The following is a 19,861-nucleotide window of genomic DNA, read 5'->3' on the forward strand; positions in this document are numbered from 1 at the left end:
TCCCTTTGCTCATTTGTTTTGTTTCTTAAATTCCACATATGAGTGAAATCACATGGTATGTATCTTTCTCTGACTGACTTATTTCACTTAGTGTAACACTCACCAGTTCCATCCATATCGTTGCAAATGGCAAGATTTCATTCTTTTTGATGGCTGAGTAATATTCCATGGCGTATATATACCACGTCTTCTTGATCCATTCATTCGTCAACGGACATCATTAGGAGGTAATTTTTAATGAGGAAGTGACCATAATTCTGTGCCACTAAGGGTTCTCCTGAGCAGGTGACGCTGAATGAAAACCACCAGGAGGCTCGCATCTGCTCCTTTTCTCTTACACCTCGTTGTAACAGGTGTAAGGCCTCTCACACTCCTTTCTCTCGTGGAGACCGCTGGCCAGCCCCAGAGACAGCTGACTAGTTTTGTCCCACGGGTCTTGCCCCTCACCCCCCATGGCATTCTGTATTCCCACCGCTGCTGTCCCAACAGTGGGGGTTGAGTTATGATTTTTCTCAGATTCCTGAAGTCATACACCAGAAGGGTCTCAATGCCATCTTGGAAAATTCCTTTTTTTTTCCTTTTTGATGCTAAAAGTCATATAAACTCATTCTAGAAAATTTGCAAAAATCAGAATATTTAAAAGAAAATTTTAAAGCCCCCATAAGCCACCCACTCAGAATTACCTACTAACATCTGTGTGTACTTCCTTCCAACTTTTGATTTTTGCACATGCGTTGGAGATCTCTCCTGTTTTCCTGTCGGGTTTTCCCCAAAGCATTAAAAACTCCTGAAGTACGTTCTGAACATTTCCCTCGGCAGGGGAAGCATCACCCACAGAACTCATACATAGTTTGAAATGTAACAATTTCCCAACAGGAGAACATCTCAACTGGCTTTATCCCCCAGACCCATATTTACTCTAAGCCAAAGTCTGGAAAAGCAACTCGTCAAGTAAATCATCAGGATGCTGGCGGTTGCTGCTGGGTCCCCTTGCACCCAGTAGGGCACGTCACAGGTGGCAGAGAATTCCTCTCCATTCTCTTTGGTCCAACCACCTGCACAGAGGGGCGCGTGTGGTCAGTGGGTCTGAGCACCTGGCCGCTGCGCATGCCCGGCGGGGTGGGGATGGGGGGGAGGCCCCAGGGCCAGTTTCTGAGCAGGGCAGTGGGGCGAGAAGCTAGCATCACGGGGCTGTGCAGCCCCCCCCCCCCCCCGCCGCCCAGGAGGAGAAACGTCAGCTTTGCCACGTGCAGCTGCTCAGCGGCTCAAAATGCTCTGCAAATGCAATTCAGATCACCCCTCAAATCCACACCCGGGGTTTCAGGCAAGAAAAGAGCCCTTAAGAGCCATCATTAGCATTCCCTTCTCTACTTCCCCTGCTCGCATTTGCATTCCCGCTGAGGGTGCTGAGCCTTGCTCCTGGCTCAGAACTGGGAAGCCCCGCTCCCTGGTCCAGGGCTCCCCGCGATAGCTCTGGACGCAGCCTGGAGGCTCGGCACCCCCCTTCTGCGCACTCCACACACCCTTCCTTATCGGCGCCCCTCTTCCTGCCCCTTGGGACTCCTACTCCAGTGTCTGCTATGCCCCAGCCCTCCCACACGTCCCTGGCTCTTTGGTTTCTTTCACCCGTGTGCCTGCCCCCCGCACCCTATCAAGCAGGAGGCCAGCCTTACCTCCCACTGCCGGAGGCAACATTCTCCTCTCCCCTCTCTGGCTCTCTGGCTGGGCCTAAGAATTAAGCTGACACTCGGGCTCCCGGGCGGTTCCGCTGGTGAAGCGCCCAGTCGATTTCAGCTCGGGTCATGATCCCAGGATCGTGGGGTCAAGCCCCGTGTCAGGGTCCAAGCTGGGCGTGAAGCCTGCTTAAGATTCTCTCTCTCTCCACCTCTCTCCTCTGCTCGCACTCGTGTGCCCTCTCGCGCTCGCTCTTAAAAAAGAATTAAGCCAACGTAGAATCACAGGAGAAAAGCACAACACGTGTACACGGGAGCCTCGCAAGAATACAGACAGGGAGAGTGACCGGAGCCGGAAGCTTCCATACCATTTAGACGAGGAAACCATCGGTGTGTAAAGAACTGGCAAGACAAGGGGGTTGGGTAATAAAAGGTAAAGGAGTGACCAGGAAGATGTGGGTTCGTTTAACGAAGTTTGTTTATACAGCCTTCCCAGCCCCCAATTCCCCGCCTCTGGTGAGGAGAGTGTCTCCCACCCGCTTGGCACAGAGAGGGCACCTTTCCCGTGGGAGATTCATCTCCTGCTTTCAGGAGGACGGGAGGGTCAGAGTATCCTTCTTTCGCTGGCTGTTTCATAAGTACCTTCAATTCAAAATAGTCAATATGCCAAAGTGGCATGTTTTGGGGGCGACCTGTTCTGAACCCCTTCACCATCTTCCCATGGATGCACCTTGCCCGCGTGCACTGTCTCACCTGCAGGGGCACCTTAAAGGCCACCTTCCCATCTCACCCCCCAGGAGGCTGGGCTATCTTTGTTTGACTACATTTTTATTTGTTTTAAAAAGGCTCTTGGGGCGCCTGGGTGGCTCAGTCAGTTAAGCGTCCGACTTCAGCTCAGGATATGATCTCGCAGGTCGTGAGTGCGAGCCCCGCGTCGGGCTCTGTGCTGACAGCTCAGAGCCTGGAGCCTGCTGCAGATTCTGTGTCTCCCTCTCTCTCTGCCCCTCCCCTGCTCACGTGCACACACACACACACTCTCTCTCTCTCAAAAATAAACATTAAAAAAAAATTTTAAGCTCTTAAGTAGCATATGCATTTACATTTTGCCCAACACCAAACCCAAGCATTTGACTAACCACACGCTAGTTCATTATAGATGCTTAGATTCAAACATTCCATCCCGACTTCCTCTCTCCCTGCTCTTTCCCACACCAGCCCCCCCTCAAATCATGACACTTCTCTCCCCATGTCAGTAGTGCTGCCCTTAAAATGAGACCTAAGACTATATTTGATAATAGACACGACAGACATAACGGCCCAAACATTTTTTTTTCTTGTTTCTAGTCAGATGGCGGCTTTTTGCCACTAACTCCGGCCCCTCCACCTTCTGACTCCACCGTCCTCTGTAGAAAGGGCAGGGGCCTAGGAGAGGCTACATCCACTCTTTGAGGCTTTGACCCGGAAAGACCAGCTCCAGACCTGCCAGGACTCTGCACTGGCCACCTCTCAATACAAAGGAAACTGGGAAATGTGGTCCAGTCCTGAGCTAGAAAAAGAAGAAACAAACAAACAGAGAATGTGGAGGACCAACCAGCAGGCTCCCGGGAAGACCCAGAGCGTTTGTGTCTACTCACTCATTAGCCTTTCAGACAGGTTCCTCCAGGTCAGGATAGATGCCTGGATTTGAAGGTTATAGCCCAGCCAGAAAAGGCAGAAAAGCATCTTCAACTGGGGGCCCGGGGAGGAGGGTTGTAGGTTTCCTCTGTGACATTTGAAAGTATGAAATATCACTGAAGATTGTTAAGGGCCAATCGATCTGACAAACCCTCTTCTTGGGGGGTGGAAGGACTGAAGGACTCAGGGACGCAAGGGCTCAGGGTGGCTCTGCACAGTCGGAGGGCTTACCTCCCCCCCCCCCCCGCCCCGGATCAAGGCAAACCCCTACCTCAGGTTCAGTCAAGCCCTTGCATCCTGTAAACAAAGACCCCCATCCCAGTGGGTTTGAGCCCTGAGTTTATCCCCCATGATGTCATATGGAGAGACTCCCAGTCAGGGCAAAATCAGCATCGAGAGCTCAGGCGAGACCTTTCCGGGTCACAGATACCCCACCGGGTAGGGGTGCCGGCAGCGAGCAAAGAGAGGGCCTTGGCGTCCATCCAGATGCCCCACCCCCCCCGCCCTCCCGTCCCGACCTCAGCTGCTTCCCTTTGACGCCTGTCCTGGTTTCTCTGTTCGAAGAAGAAAAAGAATAAGCAAAGTTTCTCTTTGACACATGAGGGCTATTGAGGGCAGTGATCTAAAAAGTCAAAGTTGTCAAACCAAACAGCAGCTTTTGCAGACCGGATGCTGTCTCTTCCTTGTGCTGCAATATGAAAACAGATCTATGGGATTGATTTTTAAGGAAACTAACCAACCGTGAACAAGGTTAATCCATAAGTGAAGTTGGTACCTCTCCGGTCCTATCCACAGCTATGTTCTTATTCAGATAAATGTTTTCGCAACAAACCGTGTTTCTCCTTTAACCCAGGAGAAAACGTAGTTACCGCAGAGAAAATGCACTGCGGACCCAAAGGCACAGAATGAAAGCCTGGGGAAAGAAAGTGCTGATGAAACTTTTAGAAAGCTTTAAAATCATTGGCTGAAAAAGTAATTTCATACAGTGGTCGATGTGTTTACTGGCAGCATCATTTCCAAATTTCCCCTTGCACTCAGATTCTAGAAGAGTTTGCCTAATGCACTGTTAACTAACGACCGTACCAAGGCATGAGTCATGACGGCCGTCGGAAAGGAAATAACCACGAGCCAAAACTGCAGATGTTACGTGTTGAGGCAGAAACCAAATAGAACGTGTAACACACAGAAAGACAGAGAACATTTCCCCACACCTTTTTTTAACCTGGGCATCAAATCAACCCTCAGAATATAATGCAGGCATCCTTACCAACCAAAACCAGAATTTTCACTCTTCAGCTCTGAAATTCGAGTAACAATTTAGAGAGTTCACTCAAAATTCTTGCCCCAAATGTAAGGAGAGTACCTGCTAGGAGAGTGCTGGGAGGCACGTAGCACATCCATCATTCCATTCAACTTTAGAACAACCCTATAAATCGCGTATCGTGATCACCATTTCGTCAATGTGGAAACTCAGGCTCGATGAAGCTGGATAGGGTGTTAGGTCTACCCAGGCTGCCATAACAGAAGACCAGAGTGCGGGGCGGGGCTGGAGGTTTAAGATCAAGGTGCTGGCAGGATTAGTGTCTGGCCGCCTCGCGTGGGTTGGAAGACCTCTCTTCTTGGCTTGCAGATGGCCACCTTCTCATTGTGTCTTCACATGGCCTTTCCTCTGTGTGCACACCCCTGGTGTCTCTTCCTCTTCTTATAGGGACCGGTCTTATCAGGGTGCCTCCCTTATGACCTCATTTAATGTTAGTTATCTCTAAAGGCTCTATCTCCAAATACAGTCACAATGGGAGTTAGATCTTCAGTACAGATTGGGGTGGGGTGGGGGGCACAATTCAGCCCATAACAGCACGCCCAAGAGCCTGCAACGGCTGGGGGGGCAGAATCAAGACTGTCTGAATTCAAACATTTCTTTATCCAGCGTGTGCTGGAGGCCACGTGGGAAGGCATCCCACGGAGGGGCTGGCTCTTAGAACTTGCTGGTAGGGAGACAGTTTCACAGCAGTAAGCTCTGTCCCGGTGGGAAGGGTGAGGGGGTACCTACACAAGCTAGATGGCAGGGCACAGGACTCCAGGTCAACCAAAGGCCCACCCAGAGATGCCAAATGAAAATGGCTTCATCTACTCTGGTAATAACTACACGAATGCCGTGTACCGTACACAGTGTGGTTTCCGTGACCCCCAAAGAACCAGAATTTCATTCAACTTTTCTTTTCTTTCCTCCAAACCACCAGCTAACGTCCTGGAGGGCGACTCCATGGACCAGGATGTTGAGAGCCCTGTGGCCATTCACCAGCCAAAGTTGCCTAAGCAGGCCAGGGACGACCTGCCAAGACACATCAGCCGAGACCGGACCAAAAGGAAAATCCAGAGGTACGTGCGGAAAGACGGAAAGTGCAACGTCCATCATGGCAACGTGAGGGAGACCTATCGCTACCTGACCGACATCTTCACCACCTTAGTGGATCTCAAGTGGAGATTCAACCTGTTGATTTTCGTCATGGTTTACACAGTGACTTGGCTCTTTTTTGGGATGATCTGGTGGCTAATCGCATACATCCGAGGAGATATGGACCACATAGAGGACCCCTCGTGGACTCCCTGTGTCACCAACCTCAACGGGTTCGTCTCTGCTTTTTTATTTTCGATAGAGACAGAAACCACCATCGGTTATGGCTACCGGGTCATCACAGACAAGTGCCCAGAGGGAATTATTCTCCTCTTAATTCAATCTGTGCTGGGGTCCATCGTCAATGCATTCATGGTGGGATGCATGTTTGTAAAAATATCACAACCCAAGAAGAGGGCAGAGACCCTGGTTTTTTCCACCCATGCGGTGATCTCCATGCGGGATGGAAAACTGTGCCTGATGTTCCGAGTAGGGGATCTTAGGAATTCCCACATCGTAGAGGCTTCCATCCGAGCCAAGTTGATCAAATCCAAACAGACCTCAGAGGGTGAGTTCATCCCCTTGAACCAAACAGATATCAATGTAGGGTATTACACCGGGGATGACCGTCTATTTCTGGTGTCGCCACTCATCATCAGCCACGAAATCAACCAACAGAGTCCTTTCTGGGAGATCTCCAAAGCCCAGCTGCCCAAAGAGGAGCTAGAAATTGTGGTCATCCTAGAAGGAATGGTGGAGGCTACAGGTAAGACGTGTTCCATGCTGGGGCATCTGTGGGATCAACGCTCTTTGTGAGTTGGCCCTGACTTATTTATGATGAAATATGAAAAACTGAACCTCCCTCACTATCGATATCACCCCCTCGTTTCATGACATAGTATATATACCTCTGTGTCCTCTAACCTCGTGTAGCCACCAAGAAGTCTAACCATTTAGCTTTTTAAAAGCTTTTGGAGAATAAACTAATAAGTAATTTTCGAAAGCACTATGTACTATATTTTAAATTTCCAAGTGTTTCTGTAAGTTAAAATCTTATCTGTCTCTGAAGCGCTTTTAAATGGCTCTAAAACATTACCTGATTTAAATACTTGAGGTGATTTAATAGCAAGCCAAGAGGAAAAAGTTTAGCCTTTCAAAGGAAGGCTGACAAATTGCTTTAATAAAAGTGCAATTACACCCCTTCTTTGAGAGCCATTTGCAAGACCCGGGGCCCTGGCTGTTCTTTGATATCAAGTGAAAGCTGGGTGTCTTTCTGTATACTCTACCTGCTGAACCCCCAGCTGATATAATTACTGCAGTAAATAATCCTAACAGGAAAGGGGGAAAAAATTGAAGATCCGTTCATCACAATCCTATTGACCCTTCTGCTGTTAATGGCTGATCGTTGACGCGTTCTCGGGAAAACGATCTGTTCTCAAAATAGCGAAATGGTCTGTCTTTATTGAAGTCTTCACTCATATCTGAGTTTGGCACGTGTTATACATCCCAGCAGCAAAGCAGGTCCTGCCTACGTTTATCAGTAACATTCCACAAAATAGAGCCAGACATTCTGACTTAAGCTAAGAATAGCGCCCCACTATAAAGTATAAACCCGAATCCAAATGCATTATTTTCTTTCCTGTTCTTCAGAGTTATCGACAGTAGCCTTAAAATCCTCTTTAGATGTGCAAGCTGCATTTCTGTGCTTTGAAGTCTGCAGCCTGCGGTTCTGGGTTCATTTCTATAATCTGAAAATGCACGGCCAACAGCCTGGCCCCAGATTCTTTTTCCACCCATAACCTGAGCTCAGTCATCCCTTGAAAGCCGTCAGTCCCATGTTTCTGCTTCCCTGTACCCAACAGCAGGCAAGATCATTACCTCTAACTAACTTCTCTTGGAGCGGTAGAAACTCTCGCCGTTGGTTTTTTAAACGCAGCCAGCAATGAAAATGTGAGTAAAAGTCTTTGCGTGGGGCTCAACGGTAGGACTGTGCTCCTTTCCGTAGAACAAAAGGAACACGGACCACATTCGAAACTGGCTTTAAAGAATAACAAAATAATGCACGTGAAATACTAAGAACTGCACATGTGAACGGGTTACCTGCACCTTGAGCCTGACTCTCCCCGAGTACTCATGAGGCAAGGCTGTGTGGGGGGAGGAGGGGGGGAGGAGAGAGGGGAGGAAACAATCCAAAGCAGGAGCCCGGTCATTTTCTCGCCGACCAGAAACTTCTCCCACCTCGGCTCAGCACGGGGACTCTGGATCCCCCTAGTGGTGACCACTGCCATACAGCCGCTGGCAGCATAAACCGACCACTCGTGATGTAGCCTTTATATCAGATTCCTCATTACAAACCCTCCCGGTAGGACATGAGGGAGGGGAGTGGACAAGCCTTCTTATCGTTGCGTCTTTGAGCTCAAGGAGCAAAAGCCACTGAGATGTACCCTCTGGTTACTGGTGCTAATCAGAGCCGCAAACCGCAGGAGCTCAGCTTCAGGTTCCCTCAGACCAAAGCCCGATCTTGAGCAAAGTAAATGAATCCAGAATGAGCAAATTATCTTTGTAATGTCCCTGAGTTGGAATTCTCCCCGGGGCAGACTCTGTCTTTCTGATGGCAGCTTGTGATGAGTGAGACTTTCTAAAGGGAAGAACAACGTTTTCTTGGTAATTAACAGTGATACTCGCCTCTGAACAGTCAGCAGCCTTTCTTCCTGCTTTTCTTAGAGAAAACTTGGTAGTTGCCAGCATAACAAAAATCAAAACACTTATCGCTGCTCCTGGGGAAAGGCAACTGCTCTTAATTTAAAAACATAAAATAAAGTTTTCTAATTTCTGTTATGTGGAAGGAAGAATGTTCTAGAGAGTTCTGGGTTTGTCTGGAAGCTGGATATGTCCTGATCTTTTCCTAACGGGATTCATACAGTTCAATACTTCCAGCACATCTGATCTCTGAAGCTTCAGCAGGATACTTTTTCTGTGTGAATGAAATGCACAAATGGAATTTGTGGGTATTAAACAGACCCTTGAGGGATGGGAAGAATGCTTCAAGGAGTCAAAGCCACAGGAAAAAAAAAAAAAATAGGCGTGAACCAAATGCACACCAAGGAAAACAAATTCACAAGGATCTAATTATTCATTACAGGGCTAGATGGGAAGTCAGGAGCCTTGAAAACGGCAAGCTGACCCAGCACGATTTCTGCTTTATTCATGCCTTCTTTCAAAAATGACTTAGTTGACCTTAAACCACTGTCGGTGATCCCAATTAGCAGGCATCTTCCAAGGATGAGCCCCACGCTGCAACATCACCACAGTGCTCTCCTCCTTTCACACGCATTGTGGGTACACAGTGATTCCAATACGGTGTTTTCTGGAAATCTGAGCTATCCTGCAGTAAGCCGAGTATGCACTGGGTCCTTTAGTCTGCTGAGCGCCCGGGGCCAGAACACGCCAGTTGGTCTTCTGTTGATGCATTATATTCTCTACTGCAGCCAGCCTGCTTTGCCCCATCACTCAGAGTTAGGCTCGATTTTAGAAAACGAAAAGTAAGTTCCTTGAAGACAGGACGTGATCTTGCCCAACATTGATGCCCTGCAGGTCCTAGCCCGAGTCCCCCACTCGATAAGTCCCCTAGCCTCATAAAAGACAGACTCACACCCACAAAAGACAGACCCACATCCTCGGTGGGTGGCTCGCGGCCGGTCCAGCCCAGGGTCAGAGGGATGTGCACCGTGACCTCTCGAGAACCTTTCAGTCATGTGATTCTATTTTTGAAAACGAATCAAACCCTGGAAAATTCTGACACCAGCCACCCAGACATCTGGGAACTGGCCGTGGCTCATCCTGCAAATATATTTTTAAAGGGGGCCCTTTATGTTCCTGACACATGGGCAATTTTGAGATAGTGATGTTTACAAAAGGGTTCACAGCTACGTAAACAAACTTGCTCAGCAGCTGTGGCAAATGTGCTTTAAAATAGTAAAGCGTTCACATAGACTGTTATTTATAGAGGGCAAATTGGCCTGGAGGCTAGATGACAGCTACACAGAGCTGGGCCCGTTGCCAGCCAGCTCCCCACTAGAGCCTCTCTGATTGATGAACTTCCATATTTACCCCCCAACGATTATGCAACTCTGACAAGCAGTCCTTTCCAACACCTCAGCAAATGTGCCTGGTTAGCTGGGATGAATCCCCATTAAGCTTTTTTTTGTTGTTGTTACAGAAATCATAAAACTTAGACAAGAGTAGACCAAAAAGGATAATTAACTCTCATATAGCCATCATTGAATTTCTAGGATTGTCAATTCACAGCCAAACTTGTTCCATTCTAGACCATCACTCCCTAACCGCCCCCCCACCCCCCGGCCTCGGATCTTTTTCTCTACAACTCTTTCCTGTGTGTTTCTAAAAGGCAAGGGCTCGCACATACAACCGGAACACGTTGGTGGCACCTAACATACCTAAAATCGTTAGTGATCATTCCTTAAGACCCAATATTCGGGTGTTCCAACTTCTAATCGTTCCACAGATGTCTTTTTTTATTGTGAGAAGGGAACTTCTGAAAGATTTAAATAATGCACAAAAAACTGGGGAAAGTGGAGGATGGAAGGAAGCCGACTCAGTGGAGGTACACTGACACGGGACCGATGAGGACACAGGCCCGACAGCCCCGCAGCTGCCGGCCGTAGGAGGAGAGGGAGTGGGCATCCTAAACCCGAGAACGCAAACCGGAAGCAGGAAACCGGAAGTGGGGGGGGCGAATCGGAAGTAGTTGCCGTCTTTCGCCACAGGAAAACTCAGTGCCGTCTCTAGAATAACGTGTAGGCGGAAAGGGTTTTGTCGCGTAAATCACGTGACAGATCACAGGATTTTTGAGTTGGAAGGGATCTTCACCGACTCTTATTTCACAGAGGAAGTGGAAGCCTGACTAGTGCCTGGGCCCAGGTCAAATAGCCCCTGGCAGAGTAGGACCTTGACACCCAGGATGGCCGACGTCACCCAGCCTCCACGTCCAGTGCTCTTTGCGTGGTGAATGCTGCTGGTTCATGAGGATTCAAGAGAGAAGTGCGCCCCAAAAAGAAGTGTCAAAGCAGGCTGCCCTCTCTTTTCCCCTCCCATTGGCTCCTCTTTTTCTTTAAGGTTACTCTGTTGGTCTCTGCTGTTACCGATTCGCTTTAAAACTCTCGATGCGTTCACATGAATGTTTAACAACCATGTATTCAGATGAAATGTGCTGCAAAGAGTTCTGAAATCTAAATTAAGTAAGCAGTGTCTACACAAATACCCCTGGAAGGGTATGATGTTCTGTCAGAGCCGATTTCCAAATACCATTTTTCTTTGCTGTGATCAAAATGCCACTTCACTGTAATAGAGGAGAATATGAGATCACAGATTTTGAAAAGGTGGCATTTCACAGATAAGATGGTTGAGTGTTAGCACTACCGTACTCTTAAGCTATTTCTAGTAATGATATTTCATACCCATTACATTTTTCAAGTCTTATTTTCTCGTCTTGATAAGTTTCTGCTGATCCCTCCATTGGCAAGTCATTATCTCAGGATTTACCGTTTTTCTCTTACGAGTCACAACCCCAGCTACCTAACCTGGGAAAAGAATTAATTGAGGTGATCTGAAATGTTAAGAACGCGGGTGAAAACCTCGTGGTAAATCTATATAAGGAGGAACACAAAAAATTTCAAGGACACATGAATTTATTTTTCCTAGGTAGAAATCTACCGTTCATCAACATCAAGAAATCCAACTACGCTTTCTTCCTTGGGCGTTAGATTCAAGTGATTTATTCAGGGCTTCCTTCCAAAATGTCTGCCTCGACATGATATATCCCAGGAGTGTCATTGGCCGGCTAAAAACCAATGATAACTGCTTCCCCCAAATATGGTAAACTTTTTGTGATCTTCAGCAGTTTGGGAACACTGTGTTCTGATTCATCACATGTCCTAACAATCTTGAGACTGGATACTGTAGACCGCACACAGGGTTTTAAGCCTTTCCACAACTCCTCTAAAAGGAAGAATATCGTAACTCTGTTAAACAGTGTCACTTTGTTAAATACACTGGGGAAAGCCATGTAAGTTGTTCACGCACACACACACGCACACTGAGCTAAACACCCGGAGGTGCTTCTTCTCCAGTTAAGCACGCCCTTGCTTTTCTGTCCTACACCAGTCCACCTGCAAATTCTGTCCTACACCAGTCCACCTGCAAATGATTGTTATACGAATCATTTAGTATGCCTCTTTTCTGAGAGCAATCTCTCTCAGCTACAGCCAAGCTTGTGTCTCTTCAGTCATTTATAGGGTCAGACCATCCTGGGCTCAAGCCACAGTTATGCCATTCACTGGCTTCCTTAGTCTCTCTATGCCTCGAGATTTCTTCCACGCTAATGTTGAAGCAGTAACGGTACCTACCTCACAGGTGATCTTTCGACTTCTGGTTTTGTGAGAGCGGATCATTTCTTTCCCCGTAGACTGCACAGGTGAAAGGCCATATAGAGCAAAACTTTGCGAGGGTGGGAAGCCTGGCAGTCCAAAGGGCCAATCCCGGAGAGTGGCTCCATCGGTTTTAGGGGCCTTGCCACTGATGCCTCGACAGAATAACGAATGACCCTCTGAAGGCCCTCTGCATAGTCAAAACGGCGAATGGTAACTTAGGATAGCCAGTTCAAGAAATGCATACTCACAACTGAGAGTAAATGCCAGCCTGGCCTCTGCCCCAGTTACTTACCATGAATTACAAATCGATGGGCTGTGAATTAATGTGGATCACTGGACTCTGAAAAGACTTTGCATTCCTATTGATAGTAACGTTTCATCATTATAATTTCTGCCCAAAGTGAACATGAATATAGATTATGCTCAGGTCTTCTAAGGCAACGGCTCCGTGAGGACAAGACCAATAGTCTGCATCTGAAAACAGTATTTCTGTGTTCCCAGTTCTCCTCCTAGGTTTCCCATAACAACTCTAAGGTATCAGTTGACATCCCAACTTGAAGAATGTAGTTTTGTGCTGGTAACTCAACTAAATTATATTTCCTTGCATAATAAGTCCATAGAGATACTTCTGCCTTAAACTATAGATACACTTCAACAAAGCAGTCAGTTGACCCCTAAATGACACAGGGGTTAGGGACACTGACCACCCCCCATGCAGTTGAAAACCCATGGATAACTTCAACTCCCCAAAACTGAGCTACTGATGGCCTCCTGTTGACCAGAAGCCTGACCAATAACAGTCGACTAACACGTATTTTGTATGTTATATGTGATATATACTATATTCTTATAATAAACTAGAAGAAAGGAAATGTTAAGAAAATCACAAGGAAGAGAAAATATATTTACAGTACCATATTGTCAAACAATCCACGTATGAGAGGACCCGCATAGTTCGGACCTGTGTTTTCAAGGGCCAAATGTAAATAGTAATTTCTGTATAATCAACTTTGTTGTTCTCTATTTATTAAGAAAGAATGATAGAGATACCGTAGCAGTCTGCCCCCTGTAAGTTATGCTTCAGTAGCAAACAACCCTAAGGGCTTAAAACACATGGGTTTACTTCTCATTCACGTTACACATAAGTTACAGCTCGGTCCACCTCCGGTTTACTCCAGGATGCCGACCGAAGGAGCAGGCCCCAGGGAGGACGTGCGGTTCTCATGGCAGGGAGAGAAAAGAAATGGCAGGACACCTCACTTCTACTCATCATGTATTAGTCATACCTAGCAAGTCACATGGCAGCGATTGATATCCATGGAATGGGGAAATAGAATTGCTTCACAGGACATGGAACAAGCAAACGAGAACAGAATAATACAATCCACCACAGATAACCAAGTGGTTTTGAAAACCACTGGTCTGAGTTAAAGTCATTAGTGCTGTTCACCAAATATGTCCGGCTTTCATCCTGCCAGACACAGGTTAGGATCACATCTCCCCGTTCCTGTTGGGCATGGCCCTGTGGTACACATTCCTCCAGAAGTCTACGCATAAGCCATGCGTATCGCTCTGGTGGAAAATGCTCCCTTCCGCTCGTACGGTCCCCAGAGCACACGTCACAGCAGAGCCTCCATCATCCCCGGACTGGAGACTGGCTTTGAAGGGAAGACCCTGCCAAGTCGCTCAGATCATACAGCACGACTGAGAAAGAGCCTCACGTTGTTGGTTACCATTGGGTTAAGCCACTGAAATGTGAGTTGTTTACTAGGACGGAGAAATCTAGCCTATCTTGTCTGATACAAAATGTCACACAGGGGCGCCTGGGTGGCTCAGTCTGTTGGGCGTCCGACTTCGGCTCAGGTCATGATCTCGAGGTCCGTGAGTTCGAGCCCCGCGTCGGGCTCTGTGCTGACAGCTCAGAGCCTGGAGCCCGTTTCAGATTCTGTGTCTCCCTCTCTCTCTGACCTTCCCCCATTCATGCTCTGTCTCTCTCTGTCTCAAAAATGAATAAACGTTAAAAAAAAAAATTAAAAAAACAAAAACCAAAAAACAAAATGTCACACTAACATTTTGACAAATTGGCTGTTGCATTGCTACTGGCTAGTCTAGACTGGCCCTGAAGTGAATCGGTAGCTAGCTACTCTGCAGAACCCCCCTCCCTCCTTTAAGTCCCATCTTCGCAGGGTAAGCCTTTCAGTTCAGACAGGCTGACTTCAAACTCTGCCTCCTCGCCTGACTGCCGGCGAAATTGGGCACATGTCCTTCCTTAACTTCACCAAACCTCTTTTTCCATTCTGGAACATGAGAATGTTCCTTAAACCTGCAACATGGCTCCACGAGCTAATACGTGTAAGTCATTCATCATGGGACCTGATGCACAGTAAGTGCTCAAGAAATTTACAGAGTGCATCTGTAATTCTGTGACTCACACTATTTTCACCCGTCATTCCTGGAGTGCCTATCAGATGCCGGTTACTTCAGTAGGTGCTGTGCACATAGATTATTTTCAACCCTCAAGACAATTCTGAAAGGTAGGTGTCATCCTTGTTTGGCAAGTGAGGGGTTGACTCTCAAGTGGGGGGCTAGAGAGCAACTTTCCCAAGATTACCCATCTGGTATGGTGAGAAAGCCAGGATCCGGTCTCAGAAACGCCCACCTCCCCAGTCTGTCTGCCCCACGCCTCTCTGGAGGAGACTTGGTGCACACAGCCACATTTTAAAGGAGCAGTTAGTGATTCAGTGTCACTAGCACACTGACAATTATGGTTCCATGATTTATTCTCCTTTGATTACTTACTGGCTTTCGTTTGCCCATCAGGCTCCCCTTCCCCGACTGTAACCGACGGGAGCAATCTGATCTTCCGTAACATTTAGCACTGAGTCTCTTGAAGGGACACTTATTGGCTCATACTCCAGCTTCTGCCCAGCTCAGTGTTATCAGGTGACCATGCCAAGCTGATGCTCTGGGCCAACCCCCTCCAAAGCAGCCTGCTGCCATGCCAAGTATAACCCAAAGTGCAGTCAAGCAGCCGGCTCACAAACCCTGAGGGGAGGAAAAAATAAAATTTAATATTGAAAGGGAAGGATCAACTTTGACTCTGAGCGCCCTGCCCGAAAGCATGATGATAAAGAGATTTAGGCTTTGACCAGCCTCATTAAACCTCGTTGGGGTTTCCATTTCATTGTGAAATGTCCAACAAGACTCTTTCTTGGGTTTGATGATGGTGATGACGGTTTTCCTCTGGGCACTGAGGTCATCCTTAGAAGGTTTCAATTAAACGTTTGCTGACTAAATGCATTTGCTTTTACATTTTCGCAAGCATCTTTTACATAGGGTGACTATTAATAGGACTCTGGGAAAGCCGCTGGATGAGAAGGAGTTAATGGGTGATGACATCGGAGGAGCACCCATGGTACGAGCACTGAGGGGACAAGGCTAAAGCTTGAGTCTAAAATGGATTAATGCCCTGTTCACAATGGCCCCAGATTAAGTGTGCTTAATTACAAGTCAGAGAGCTTACAATAGCAGTAAAGTATGAGTCCTTTACTTCCTTGAGATCCTTGGCTTTCTATTATCATCTGTCTCGCAAAACCAAGTTGGAAAAGTTGTCAAGCTTCAGAGGAACAAAAATGACGCCGGTCCGTGACTCTGGAGGAAGCTCTTAAGAATCCACAAGGTCCAAAAATGGGCAAGAAAGATTTCCAAACACCTATGAGTCTTTCCGGCATAATTCCTTCGTGTTCACCCAGAGGCACCTCAGCATGTTCAGCCTGGCCTGAAGACCCTGTCGTCAGCCCCCACAGCCAGGGAAAGAAAGAGGTCACATTCATTAAGCCAACAGCAGGTGACTATATTTGGGAGGTAGGCAACCTGACTGGCCATGGACAGACCAGGCCAAGAGCAAGGAAGGGCAGGGATCCTTCCAGTACAACTTTGCAGCCTTCACTGCTGTGGGGATCTGGCACAGAGTCACCCCCTACGTTTGGTGGATGAATTGACAAAAGCCTCCCCCGTAGCTGGAAGTACCCTTCTTGACTTTGAAGAAGCTAGCTGAGGACGCCACGAGTTTCCACGTCAACAAGGCAAGGTGTCCTCTATCGCCCTATTGAGGGGTAGAACGTCACCGTGGCATTTCTTCCCTTGAGTTCAACCCGATACCCGCTCAACCCAGTGGAAAGGGGGCATCTTGTGAGTAACGAGCATCCGTAATCTGGGAAGGCAGCGGTCCAGCGGACAGGAGACAGAAAAGACATTAGATCAAAATGTGCCGTTGCTTTCACGGCATCCCACATTTGCTGCCCTAGGGTCTGTCCTTAGGATGAAACCAAATCTGTTGATGAATCCAAGGACTGTGCATTTAAGTTCAAATGCTTAGTCTGTTCATGTTCTCATCCACCAAAATCATGATTTCTACTTCCTTCTCTCTCTGCAATCTCACACGACTTCTTTAGACAACAACCTGGCTTCACACTAGGTTGAGAAAAGAGATGTAATCACAATGGACCAATGGTCCTCACTCGGCCACGTCTCCCACCCTACCTGGGCCTTTAACCCTGTTTCTTCTTGCCTCCGAGCCCATTCTATCTGGAATCCTGTTGTCTATTTTCCCTCTGAGCCATTTCAGCCAGGCCCTTGGCTTTGATTACCATCTTTTTTTTGCTTTGCATGTGACATCAAATTTCTGTCTCTGGCCCCAACCTCTCCCTGACGTTCTGCACTCACAGATCTAGCTGCCTCTTGGCATCCCTATTGAGATGCCTAACAAGCCTGTACAACTAATGCGGCCAAAGCGGAAACTAAAGATTCTAGAATCCTCTATTATTTCTTCCCCTCTCCATCTTCCCCATGTCCATAAATGTCATCATCAATCATGCAGTGACTTACATCAAAAACTGTAGCAGCATCCTTGATTCATCTCATCCCCTTACCATCCGGAAGTCCTTCCAAAATACGTCTGTGGCCATGGCTACCACCCCAGATCAGGTCGTCATATTGTGGAGGGAACAGCGTTCAACTGAGTCTCCCTGCTTCACTTGGACCATCCTACAAAAGTCCATCTTGCCCATAGCGTCCAGAGTGCTTTTAATAAAAGTAAACCAGAGCAAGACATTCCCATGCTTAAAGCGCTCCGACAGATTCCCACAGCGCTTGGAAAATCCAGATTCCTTGCCATGGTCCACAAGGTCCGTCTGGCCCGGCTCCAGCCTGCTTGTCTGCTTTTACCTCTAACCACTTTTCCATCTGACTCACCACGCTGCAGCCGTTTGAGCTCTCCATTCTGAGCACAGAGAATCTTCCTCAGGGAGGTCTCTTCCAACCACCCAAGAGAAACCAGCTCCAGTCACTGTGCCTCCATCATGCTATGTGGGACGTGTCGCCAGCTGACATTATCTTGTTATGTGTTTATTAACAATCAGAATGGAAGCTCCATGACGGCAGTGCCTTGTCCTGTCTTTGCTAGGCTCCCAGTACCAGGAACAGTGCCTGGACCATAGCAGGCACTGGCTAAATATGTAAGTGTCAGGGTAAACGAATGAAGGAACGAGTAAGATTCCTATATGATCACAAAGTGGTCTCTTAAGCACTAGAGAAAGTCTAGAGTCATTTAAAATTGCCAAAAAAAAAAAAAAATCCATCTGGCTTGCCTAAAGCCTCTGCCTCCTGACATTGGGAATCACTCCAGGGACAAGTTCCTCAGTCTTCCTCAAGACTCCCACTCTCTGCCACTGAAAATTTTCAGTGGGTCCCCAGGGCTCTGTCCTGAGCTCTGATCACTTCCTTCTGCACGTCCTCCCAGAGCAACCATTCCCTGCCTCTTGGAGTCAACTCCTATCTGCTCCCTCATCTGTAGTCCACACTTGGAGGCATCAAACCGCCAATCTCCCAGTCGCCCGGGTCAGAAAGCTGGCTGTCGTCTTACATTGTGCCTTCCCTCGGGCACTTCAGCTTTCTCACGCCCCACCATTTCCCCAAGTCCTGGACTGCTGCGAGCCCAGAGGGCACCTTTGTGCGAAAGAGGAAAAGGCATCCCTCCTCAAGACACTCTACTGCCATCTGCTGGGAAATTTGTGTAACAAATAAACAAGCTGATGCTCCGATGTAATGAGCTGTCCAAGGTACATGCCGCACAACCATATGCGGCAGCCCCGGCTAAGCTGGCCCCTTCCATCTCTTAACCAGTCTGTAGCATTCAGAGGAGCTCTCCTTTCCAGCATCTAGGCCACCTCACTGGTTCACGGCCCCACTCCCTCGCCCCGGACTATTAACCCGCCTGCACAGGAGTCTTGTTTTGGCAATCCCCCTCCTTACAATTGTCAGAAGAAACTTTGTAACCTACAAATAGCATCTTCTCAGTCCCCAGTTCATTCTCAGCAGCTTCCCCGCAGTTGGAGAATAAAGCCCAATCTCCTTTGTGTGTCTCAGTCGTGCGCCTGCCCAGGTGCTCTGTCACGTCCTCCGCTACACGCATCTGTGGCTGAAATTCCTGACCATGCCACACGTTATTTCGCCGCTGGCCTGCGCATATGCTGTGACATTCTCTCCATCTAGAATACGCTTCTCCATTTTTACCTTCCTGATAACTCCTACTCATCTACCAAATTTCCCTGCAAATGCTGCTCCCCGACATACATGAAACCTTAATGACTGCTTGGTTCTCCCTGTCTGCCTCCTCGACGCTTCCACATATTTCCATCACATCTACTGCATTGTAGGTGATTGACCACACGGCTGGGTGCCCCCGGCAGACTTTACATTTTTAGGGATAAATATTGTGCCTCCCCCCACCTCACCCCCCCGTTCTCAACAACTAGCACCATTTGGCACATGGCAGGTGCTCAGTAAAAGGGATGAATGCCTAAATGATTTTTTATTCTTTTATTTTAATTTTTTTAACAGTTATTTATTTTTGAAAGACAGAGAGAGAGAAAGCACAAGCAGGGGAGGGGGAGGACCAGCTGAGGTCCTGATCTCATGATTCGTGAGTTCGAGCCCCACGTCGGGCTCCGTGCCAACAGTGCAGAGCCTGAATGGGACCCCACTTTGAGTTCCCCACCCAACATTCAGCAGGCATCTTATAAACTCCGTCTGATACATAAATGCGGATAGTTTAAGGCAGAGACCCAAAAGGTAAACTTGTCCCAGAATTTGGTCTCATATTGCACAAGGGGCTCCGCCAAGTAGAAATACCCTTGATCCCCTTCTGAAAGCAGGTCTAGTCTAATGGAGACTCTCGGGCTCCCAGAGCAACCGTCCCCCCTGGCTTTCATGTCACCTCATTCCACACACAGAGCGTTCCCTCTGAGATCGCCTGGTTCCGCTCACGAGCCTCCTCCCCTCTGCCAGGGGAACGGACAAGTGTCTCAGAAGAGCAAAGCGTGGGAAAGGCTGGACCCTTTGCCCAAGTTTCCAGTCCATAAGGAAGGATCTCCCTACGCAACCCTCGCTCGCCACGGTTATGAAGGGTGAGGGGCGATGCTAAATCAGGACGCACCACCGCACCCCTGACACCTCCTAAGAGGCCTTTCTGAAGGCAGAAACTCAACAGGCAGGGCGTCTTAGGCTGAGGTGTATTCAGTCAGCAGGCAAGGATTTCCCAGAAACTTCCATGTGCGTGGCATGGCACAAAGTTAGAAGAACACAGTCCTGTCCTTAGGGAACTCACATTT

The 19,861-nt window shown here is 48.0% G+C and overlaps 1 protein-coding gene across 1 annotated transcript in view; it reads left to right on the plus strand.

The window, feature by feature from the left end:
• The first annotated feature begins 5,249 nt into the window (after positions 1–5,249).
• The window catches only part of KCNJ6 (potassium inwardly rectifying channel subfamily J member 6), a 72,208-nt gene continuing 57,596 nt past the window's right edge, over positions 5,250–19,861 (plus strand). The window contains exons 1-2 of the mRNA XM_015541195.2: positions 5,250–5,482; positions 5,588–6,508. Of these exons, the coding sequence (XP_015396681.2) occupies positions 5,407–5,482; positions 5,588–6,508 (997 nt within the window). The 5' untranslated portion in view covers positions 5,250–5,406. The remainder of the gene's footprint in view (positions 5,483–5,587; positions 6,509–19,861) is intronic.

This window comes from Panthera tigris, chromosome C2, assembly GCF_018350195.1.
Source record: "Panthera tigris isolate Pti1 chromosome C2, P.tigris_Pti1_mat1.1, whole genome shotgun sequence".
NCBI classification, from domain to species: Eukaryota; Metazoa; Chordata; class Mammalia; order Carnivora; family Felidae; genus Panthera; species Panthera tigris.